We start from the raw sequence: 11,115 nt of genomic DNA, 5'->3' as shown, positions 1-11,115 counted from the left end.
CTGAAGGACGTATGTGCAAAATTTTGTTGATGTAGTTTCAACAGAATTTAAGTAAATAAAAAAATGTACCCAGAATGACTTTTTTTTCAGCGTTATGCGGTTGCACTTAGAAATTACAGCATTTCTCAATTGAAATATTAGTATAATATCATACATTTTCCTGCCAATGATCATTATCACAATTTATTTTACAAATTATTTTGGTACTTGATTTTCAAGATTGAATAACAACTTTTGAAGATATGAAAGAAAATGTAACAGGGGTAAAAAGTTATACATTTTTCACATATTTGTACCTCTCTCAGTATGCCAAATAAAAATAACGTCCATATCATTTAATTTTTCACATTTCTGTCTAAAATCCTAGTATTAATGCTCTTTTACTTACAAAAAAAAGTTAGGTTATGTAATGATTGTCATGAAATTTCATCTTGTTTTAATGTGGAAAATTTAGTTTTTACAAATAATTGTAGTGTCTGTAACCACTTAAATTATGTGAAATTGGAAGGCTCTATAAATATCTTAACTAATTTCCTAGATAGGCATTTCATATAGATGCTGAGATGTGTTGTAATTTTCCTGATCATCACCACTGTTTTTCTGTTATAATCACAAATGTGGTTACGGACACTACAAAATCCTGTAGTGTCGTAACCTGTATTTGAGGCAATTTGAAACAAGCTGAGTTAAAACGCTAATGTTAATCTATTCACAAAGATCAGAGGTTTGTTTAACAAGTTAACCAATGTACTTTATTTTCTCCCTCATTTTGATAATGCAAGTAGTTTTGGAAACCCAGATTGCACCATTCCATATACAAGATCCTTGGTGTTACATTACCTTAATGATGGTAGATGTTATTGACATCATAGGATTTAAGTAAAATTGCATTTCATTATTTTTTCGTTGTTTAGGTTTACTGGTGCTACATTTAAGAAAATCTTGTTGGATTTCTTCTATTTAAGGTTAAGTTTCTTCCTATTTTGAATAACTTCTAGAGTGAAGTGTCCATTACCAAAAGTTGAAAAATGACATATATTTATTTTTTCTCCATAAAATTTACAGAAGCAGAGTATTATTAATTTTAGAGATAGAAAAGTGTTAATTAGCTAGAATTCTTTTAAATCGTGTGGTATATTTCTTTACTGCAAGTACTTAAATAATGACCGGACCCTCACAATGAGATAGAAACAGTTAAAATTTATTACTTAACCCATTTTTCTTGTGATATATTGCTTCAATTGCCTAGTTGCTGACAGGTAATATCTTAAACTGTGTTAAATGCAAGTAAAGACGCATTCAAAATGCTAAACAGTAGGGAAGTAATTTGGTTAGGGACACTACAAGTAAAATACAAAAAAAGAAAACAACTAAAATTACACAAATTTCAGATAAAGTACTTATTGTACATTTAACTGTTTGAAGAAAAAAAAGAATGCTTCACAGAAAAAATTATAGAAATATTAGTGTGCTTTTAATTATTCAAGGATTTTCTTTTCTACTTGCACATATAACATCTATATCATGTTACACGTTTATAGATTTATTCATTAAGTATATTGGATATGATATGCTTTAATCAGATGAAGTTGAGATCTGAAGAATAAAAAAATCGTGAGAAACTGAAACAAGAAACAAATGCTTAAAAAAATTTAGGAAAAGGGCTGAAAAACAAAAACTTCATCCTCAGCCTGTGAAAGTATTTTGTGGTGTCCGTAAAACTATTCTTTTCTTTAAAAATCCACAAATTTTTCATAGATCTATATTCAGATTATTATCCATAATCAAGTATAGACTTTAATAGAAACAAAGAATATTTTTGAAAAATTATATTCTGAATCTGTTTTGAGTAAATAATTGGAAGAATTTGAGACTTATATATTTATATATCGAGGATTCTCAATTAATATGATAATTTCCTCAGAAGTATATCCTGAAGAATTAGAGAGCTTCATATTTGGATATTTTACTTTAAAGGATAAACGTGATGACTTCTTTTCACTTTACATAAAATACCTTCAAAACAGATATCAAATCACCTCTAGGTTTCTTAGTAAATCATTGACAAGCAAGTTTTTCATTAGAATTTTTTAAAGTTTTATGGAAAATACAATTTACATTGAACACTGTGTTGTTAGATCAATCAATTAAGCATGTGACCTGAAAAGCCTTATGTCTATCACACATATAATAAGAGACATGCTATATTAGAGGGTTTTATTACTTTAAAGGATTCTTTCACTTTTACCAAGGAAATTCCTGTGTTGTTAGATCAAAAACTGGTTGTCAATTACACTCCTAAAAACTGTAAACAAAATTGCATCAGAATCTATTGCTTACAAAATTAAAAAAAAAAAAGTTTACAAAGTGATTAATAGCGATAAAACGGGATTTATGTCGAAAAGGTACTGAAAATTATTCATCTCATTTGTAAGGAATGGTCCAAAACACAGTATGAAGACAGATGTCTTAGTAAAAAAAAATATGGAGAAGTGAACTAAAAATGATATATTAGAGTTTTCAGTGCATCATTTAAAATATTTTGGATGAGACAGCTCATTCTGTCAGATAAAGGTTTACAATTTTGTTTACCTTAGATAGGTTTGATAAAAATATTTATATGCGGCATTGAATATATTGAAAATATCACGAGGAACCTTAAACTAGTTTTGGAAAATGTCTTTTAGGATTATTTGAATCAAATGATAAACACTCTAGTGTATGTAAGAATGCAGGAGACGTTTCAATTTTCTATAATCCTAAAGTTGTCATTGATAGGAAAGTCATTAATAACAAAAATAAGTACGACCTGAATACATGTGTATTAGATTTTATTAATGAGCTTACAGATGGAAATGGTTCTTCTTATACTTATGAGGAATTTGTAGCATATATCCAAAAGTAAGGCTTAATTCCTTAGAATTTCAGGTATAATACGAGGGGTTATCAAAAATTTCGAGGACTTAGGCTATAAAATTAGTACTTTGTGGTCTGTGCTTTCAAAATTTATATGTAGCATGAAAAAAAAAAGAAATGTTGAAAATTTATCTTGATACTTTCATTATTTGAAAAATTATTATAAAATAAAAACGACATTATATGATCACCCTGCGCTGTCGTCGTTTATTTTCATGACGTCCGACAACGTCATTTTTTTTATATCCTCTTCTTCTACCTCATGCTCTTTTTTGGATGAGATTCCCTGAAGCTGAGTAAGGACTTAAAAAACCCACCTTGTTTATATGACTCTACAATGTCTTGAACAACGGCTTTCAATGAATATAATAAATGTATTCCAAATGGATTTATACATTGGGAAGGATCCTTGCTTGATTGCCGGTGTAACGACGAATAATGACCCCCATCGAATAATGACCGGGGGTTATTTTTCGACAGCGAAAAATGACCCCCAGTCATTATTCGACGTAGAAAAATGACCCTTTTGCCCGTAGAAAAAGTGTCACTTCTCTAAAAAATTGCAGAACTCACGAGAAGAAAAATGACCCCCGTAGAAAAATGACCCCCTGTAGATTAAAGCTAAAATTTTAAAGGGACAAAAAAATTGAATAAAGAAGCATATAGGCCAAAATGCTCACCTGAGCTTATTGGGAATAAACTGATGATATGTTGTCTCATAACATTATACAATTATAGCTATATTCTAAGGTAATTGCAATGATTCAGAATCTAAAGGAGTAAAAGATTTATCAAGCCTTAAGGGTTAGGTAAACATTGTTTTTTGATGGTGGAAATCATCGAACTGACAGAAAAAATCAGCAGTATTATATATTATTATATCCTTCTCTTGTGAAACAGCTATGCCCCTGTATGGCAACAGAGTGAAGATTAAACTTTTCTTAAATGCAATAAATATTGTTACCCAAAGTAGGGTCTTCTCACAAGAAATGCAACTGCAAAATAGGAAAGCCCCAGCACCATTTGTTCAAAAGTAATGGCTAAGGATAAGTTTTTTGAAAGTTAGGTCAAACTCAAAGGTCAAAGTTGATGATTTCTTAAGAAAATGTTCAATGTAACAGGGATTACATATGTGAAGTATGAATACTCTAGCCCTTACCGTTCAGATGTTATGGCCAAGGTAAAAAAAAAATCATAAGTACGGAAAACTCCAAAGTCAAGGTCAAAAGGTCAAGGTTTTTAGTATCCAATGAAAGGTAATGCCAAAAAACTACATATCTGAAGTATGAGAGTACTAGTATCTACCGTTTAAAAATTATGGCCAAAGTAAAAATTTTGCATTTTTGTGTAAAATGGGACAAACTCCAAGGTAAAGGTCAAAAGGTCAAATTTGGTGTACCCAAAGTAAGGTCACAAGGCATATACATATTTAATATGAAAGTCATAGCTCCAATAAATGAAAATTTATGGTAAAGGTTAAGATTTTTGCGGACAAACAAACCGCCAGATAGACACACGGACATACAGACAAATACAATAAAACTATATATCCCCGATTCTTCGATTACGGGGATATAAAAAGAAATGGTCTTCAATTAATTTTTCATATTAATATACATTATAAAAAAGACGTTACAACAATGAAAATGTTTGTTCCGATTTTCATATTTAATTATCTGAAAAATATACTCAGAACTGAGTAAAAGGGTGGAGTAAAACAAGAATTAAGGTAGAACCTATGTCGGAAAAGTCTTTGTCACAAGTTTTTCAAACTTTTCAACTTTCTTATCAATCAGTTTCGATATCATGATATTTTCCTTGTTTTTCAATCTAGAACAGGCTGTGAAACTTGGTTTGGTATTTACATACTGCGAATTCACATTTTCAAATATTTTAGGAGTACTTGTCATAAAGAGAATTTTAAAAATCACAAAAAAAACTTCTTCAAACATCGTCGTTTATAAACTTTTTTAACTGAATAATATTAAACAATATTTTATCAAGAATGATTTGTTTTTTATTCAATTAATATAAAAGACCTACCATTAAAAAAATAGTCAAATGAACTCTATTATTTCTAGTCAATTATTCACCCTATATTTGTAAATATTTTTGAGACGTCTTTGTCACAATGTTTTCAATCTTCAATATGATAAAGAACATAGCCAAATGATTACAAAAAATAATTAAACTATATATCTTTCCCCTCTAACTAATGAACTATATGATATTTACCCATACTCATATTCTTGACCTTTTTTGCACTTACATGGGATTTAATAATTAAATGACTGTTTTGGGGGTTACTTTCAGATTAAATTTTTATAAGAAATTGAATGACTGAATTCTGTGAATTTCAAAATGCAGTATTTTCTACCATTTTTATTGAAGCTGTCAAGTACGGGAAAAAGTGGCATTGAATTAATTATGACGTCTAAATGGGTTAGCACAGGTTTAACACATTTACAAATTATGATGCCATACGAAGTAGGTTGTACGTTAAAAGAAATGTAATGAATAATGTGTGCTTAATCAAAAGTTTATGTCTACATGTATAGTTTTTGCATTAGAATGACTGTGTATTTTACACTGGCCCATAGCTTTACAGAGCATATTTTTAGGTCTTATACTTACCCCAACCCCTTTCTGATTGAGGAGGAAGTCGATAGTGAACAAAAGCAAAAAAAAATAATAACCACTCTATTTTTATTTTTCTAAAAGAAGGAATTAAAGATAATCTACTATAAAGATAATCTACTATTCTATTAATTTTTAACTGTTACTTTGCCACAATACTTTCATGTATACCTCCACCAACATTTAAAGTAATGCTTTAATCATTGCGAAGTAAATTATGATATTGTAGTACTTGTGTGAAGGCTTAACTTCATTTCAATATTTTATCTAGAGCCTCTTTAGAATTATTGAAAGGTATAGAGTTTTATTTATATTTTTGCTTTTCATTTATTATTTTCTTTTTGTGTTTATTTAACGTTTAATGTTCTTTTTTTGGGGGGGGATAAAAAATTCTTCCTCTTTCATTGTCAAATAAGATTTGCCAGACTTAAACAATCTTAGAGTTGAAATGACGGAAAATTTAATTTTTCATATTAAAAAGTATTTAAACATGATTTTTGCATGGTTTGATTTCTAAAAAAAAAGTGGAATATCATTCTTTAAGCAAACATTATAAGGAGTAATATTAAAAAGAAATTTTATTCACTTGACAATTTAAGAATCTCTTTTCAAACACAAATTTAGCATTGATTGACTACGTGAATCTCCTTATTATTTCATACGACTTTTTGTTTTTTTCTGGTTACAGAAAATGTAAAAATTGTTGTTTCGCTGTAAAAAAGATATCAAAGAGTGCATATTTTATATCACTTTAAAGGGGGTCATTTTTCAATGGGGGTCATTATTTTATAGGACTAACAAATAAAATAATGACCCCCTAAGGCCCTTTTTCTACAAAAAATGTTTTTTTTCTACGGGTGGGGGTCATTTTTTGTCGTTGAAAAATGACCCCCGGTCATTATTCGATGGGGGTCATTATTCGTCTTTACACCGGTATACTTTGCTTTTGGAAGGTTAATATCTACAACACATCAATGTCCTTTTTTGACGCGATTGATTTTTCACACCTTGAGTACAGATGGACATTACATGTAACTGTGTATCCCTTTCCTCTCTGAATTTATTTTAACATTATAAAAAAAGTATTCTGGATGCATATTATTTCTCTGTAGCCAGTTTAAACAGGCCTACACCAGTTTTTCTGGGGCAAAACTTGATAGAATGTTAGAAAAAGAAACCCCTCCCTTCTTTTGACATCATTTCTAAGGCCTCATTTATTTGGACATTCCATGTAAATTTTACGATAAATTTTCAACGAACTTCCAGTATGAGGTAAAAATTTTATATTTTGTTGAATAATTATGTCCCTACACATACCTGAATTAACGAGAATTTTGGATGTAAAATGTTCATATCAATAGAGTTTTTTTTAGTTACACATAGGTCGCATTAAACGTCATATTCGAGGTTGCGCCGCCTGGACATACCATTGCTTACACAAACATTACTCATTTATTATGAAATAAAATTTTGGATTAATGGTTTATTCTTTAGATAAAAAAGATCATGTTTACTAAATATTTTAAAATTCATTTATGTACTTAAAGCGGTTTTTATTTTATAGCGATAGTCCATGAACGTTTTCTAAAGTGTAATAAGGGATCCCCCGACCACCCCCCCCCCCCGAGCATGCCGGGTTAAATAATAATTGCTCATGTTTGTCGACACCTTCTCGTATGTACTAGCAGTATTGACTTTTTAAAGACATTTTCAAAATTTCAATCTTAGCCATAGCTATTAAACGGATAAGTTAAGCGATATCCTCCTCATGATTATTATTATTTTTTTGACAAAACATACCATTGAGTATCAGCCGCAATGCAATGACCTTTGACATTAAACTTATGGATTTGACCTACTTTTCAAAAACTTAACTTTGACCTTATCTCCTGAATAATTAGTGCTTATGGTTTACTATTTTACCGGTTTATTTCTTGTGGTAAAAGCATCTCTTGAATATACCAAAATTTTTTATCCTTATACTAGGACCCAAGGCTTTTAAAAAAACTACGGTACGACGGTCAGGACTTCTGAGTGGCTGATTCTTTGACTCTGTTATATTTCACATGTGTATTCTTTGTGAAATTCCTTTGGGTATTATTTATATTGACTCCTTGACCTTGTCCAGTTTGACCTACTTTTGAAAATCTCCATCTTCGGTTGCTGCTTTTATAGCTTTTATTTTTCGAAGGTAGATTCACTGTGACTAAAAAATAATACCAAAAATAATTTTATATTGACCTTGGTGTTTGACCTGAAAACGACAATATTCATCGAAAGCTGCTTTGTTTCACAAAATTATCTTGAGTTTTTTTCATTAGCTCCTACAATTTTTCCTATTAGTTCAACAACAAATTCCAAGTTGTAGTCAATCAAAGTTTTGAATATATATAAACCATAGTCTACGCTTCGCATAAAATAGAATGAATTGTCTTAATACACATATCGATTTTTAGTTGTGTCATTATTTAAGCATTGGGTCATTTTTTTAAAAGATGTAGTCTCATAATTGCAAAGGTAATTACAAACTGATTATTGTTAGCTCGCTATGTTTTATTTGCAAAGACAATTGCAGATATAAGATAACATCTTTTTTTAAAAATAATGAATCACTGCTCTTTTTTGTACTCCTTGTCTTGTTTTGCAAATTTAATTTCTTTTTTTTTAACTTACTTGAATTATCTCTTACCTAAATAACAATAAATTTAAATGATTTCAAATTTTGATTTTCGCTTATTTCATTGCTCTTGCATGGCATTTATTGAATGGCGGACACCACAGTAAAATGTATTGCAAATGTGTCGGATTAAACAGGTTCCACTGTCATAGGTTTGACAATAAAGTAATCTACATCTTTATTCTCCGCCCACACATCTTCATTTATAAGTGTGAATAACAACGAAATATTTCTTTCAAATTTATTACAATACATATAAAGTACATCTTTTACAGAATATATTTAGTAGAACAAAATCACAATAATTTATTGCTTTACATAATCCTTCATCCCCTGAAAATATATTTGTTAAGGGTTGATGTCAAACAATCTTACAAAAAAAAGAACCCCGTGATAAAAGTTAAAAATAAACCGTCTCTTGAATCAAAATGGATTCGTCTCATTGATGGATGATCTTTCGTCTGTTATAAAAAAGAATTGAATTAATGTTTTACAGAAAAAAGAACATATTTAACTTTGAAAAAAACCTCTTATAACCATATGATATTTTCACAGTAATACAAACAGAAAAAAAAACTGCTTATTAAGATTGGATTTTTTTTACGGAAATACAAAAAAGACTTCAGATTTAAGAATTAAGATGTAATGATGTTTACCTAGTGACGTCTGACCATCATGGTGGTCCCCCTCACTGACGTCCCATTCTTTACTGTGGGATACCATGGCCAGGACCAGGACCCCGGGGACCATTGACCGTTAAGGAAGGCTCGGTGACAGGCGTTGAACCACCAGCCTCCTCTACGGATACTGTCAGCAGCACAGTTACCAGCACTATTTCTGTCGTTATCCCTGTCCGGGGTACTGAAGGACATCCCAGACAGATCGTAGCTTCTCATGTGGTCACCTAAAATACAATATTATAAAAAGATACAACAGTCATCTCCAGTCAATCTGTCATTATCTCTGTCTGGGGTACTGAAGGACATCCCAGACAGACCGTAGTTAGGATGAATAGTGTTTAACATAGAGTCTCCTGTAAAATTAAACAAAATCAATTACAGAGATAATTGATTTATATATCTTCAATCTAACTGACATTCATAATACCGAGGTACTTCTAAGATAGACGGCTTAAGGTGCTGGAAAGGGCGGTAATATCTACTTAAGAATACAATACAACAATACATTATGTAATTCATTTAGATTCTTTTCTAATGTATCAATAAACTTTGTTTGTTACACTTTAAAGTTTGACTAAAAAAGAAAAAACATATTTTTATTTTTATTAAGGTCACTGTGAAATGAATACATGAAAAAAGGATCTGGTAGAAACTGTGCCTTTGAAATATATAAAATGTAATACGCAAGAATCATTACGAGTTATGACGGGACGAGGTTTTATTTTCATTTAACTCTTTACAATTTACTGAACGGTGATGCAACATACACTTACTGTTGACATTAAAAATAGAAGGTTATCTTTTCACCAGAAGGAATTAGCTCTCTATAGCTCGGTACAACGTTTTCTAAAACTTAGTGTTTATACTAACGACGTAATATATTTAATAAAAGTTGTGAATTGTACATACAAATGATATCGTGATATATTTAAACGTTGTATTAACATGGAACGTTAACAGAATATTAGAGAAAAACAGTTATATTTTAACTTTATATACAACAAATTAATCTTTCAATTAAAAGATACATGATTTTTTTTTAGAATTTCAGTTGAATACACTTACCTAGAGTTCCCGTGGCAGGTCCTGCAAGAGAGAGTTGATATTTTCCTGCTTCGTCGGACACAGAGAATCTGTCGTACATTTCATACAGCGTTGTACCATTCTGGAGAGTGATGGATACATACAGGGCCGAGTTTTCTTTTGTTAACAGATGTATTAAGTCATTTCCTGTATTGAGATATATTTTAAATCAAGTTTAAAGTCCATTGCAAAGTAAAAAAAAATATTCAAAATATAAATATTCATTTATGAAAAATCAAATTATTTTGAGTAGTAAATATTGATGTAGAATTTGATGTCTTTCAAAAACCCTCAGGCTGAGGGACCTAATCCTTTTACTGTCTTTTTGATTTAAGATTTCAATGAAGGATATGGAGATATCGAACAGAATGCGATATCAAAGTTCATAAACAATACAAATAGGAACAGAGCAAACACGGACCTCTAAAGCATCAGAGGCGGGACCAGATGCCAGTGAGCATCCCCTGCTGACCAGTCACACCCACCGTGTACTCCTTGTCATGATTGGGTAATAACAGACACCATTTTTGGGAATTGTCAAAAACATATTACAAACAATTGTACCAAGTTTAAAAATAATATCATTGATACGCTTCCATTTATTTATCTGCAACAATGAAAAAATTCTGTCTTTTTGAAGTGAATGAAAGTCCCTATTTGAAAGTATATACACTTACCAACCCAGACATCTTGTTCTGGTGAACCGAAGCCATTTTTATATGCTGACCAATCCCTGTCAAAACTCAGGGATCCGTTTATTCGTCTTTGAATTGTCTTTAAAATTTAACAATTGTATCATTATAAATCACTGCTTCGTACAATTGTAGGAACAATATGTTATGATATAGACTAAAATATTCATATTTATTATTAAATTCTACAACTCTTTTAAACGACAAGAAAACGGAATGTAAGTAATGATAAGTGCTACTAAATCTGATATGAACTACACACCGTCCATCCCTCGTCCATGGTCGTCATATCACAGTACACACAGACGGGACTTGTAATGGTTCCATAGGGATATATATCATACACACCAGAAGTAGTCCTGCCATCTTCATAAAGCTCCTTACAATCTAAGGGAAGAGCTGGAAAAAAAACTTCATTAGTATTCTGCAT

General features: G+C 30.6%; 1 protein-coding gene across 1 annotated transcript; it reads right to left on the bottom strand.

The window, feature by feature from the left end:
* Positions 1–8,618: 8,618 nt before the first annotated feature.
* Positions 8,619–10,762, bottom strand: LOC134275114 (ficolin-1-like). The gene is made up of 4 exons (XM_062757360.1): positions 10,671–10,762; positions 9,976–10,140; positions 8,887–9,134; positions 8,619–8,691 (listed from the first exon to the last, which is right to left on the bottom strand). Exons 2-3 carry the CDS (start codon positions 10,052–10,054, stop codon positions 8,887–8,889), a joined length of 327 nt encoding a protein of 108 aa, XP_062613344.1. The 5' UTR covers positions 10,055–10,140; positions 10,671–10,762; the 3' UTR covers positions 8,619–8,691.
* Positions 10,763–11,115: the final 353 nt, after the last annotated feature.

This window comes from Saccostrea cucullata, unplaced genomic scaffold (assembly GCF_032062105.1).
Source record: "Saccostrea cucullata isolate Sc308-1 unplaced genomic scaffold, CSIRO_AGI_Scuc_v1 ctg7355, whole genome shotgun sequence".
NCBI lineage: Eukaryota > Metazoa > Mollusca > Bivalvia > Ostreida > Ostreidae > Saccostrea > Saccostrea cuccullata.
The sequence above is the reverse complement of the archived record's forward strand: the minus strand, read 5'-3'. Positions and strand labels throughout refer to the sequence as shown.

Bases quoted from the DNA above. Each gene is read 5' to 3' on its own strand.
- LOC134275114 (XM_062757360.1), bottom strand. From the start codon at position 10,054: ATGTACGACAGATTCTCTGTGTCCGACGAAGCAGGAAAATATCAACTC. The intron at 9,135-9,975 runs GTAAGTGTATTC...ATTGTATTTTAG, and splicing joins ACCTGCCACGGGAACTCTAG to GTGACCACATGAGAAGCTAC.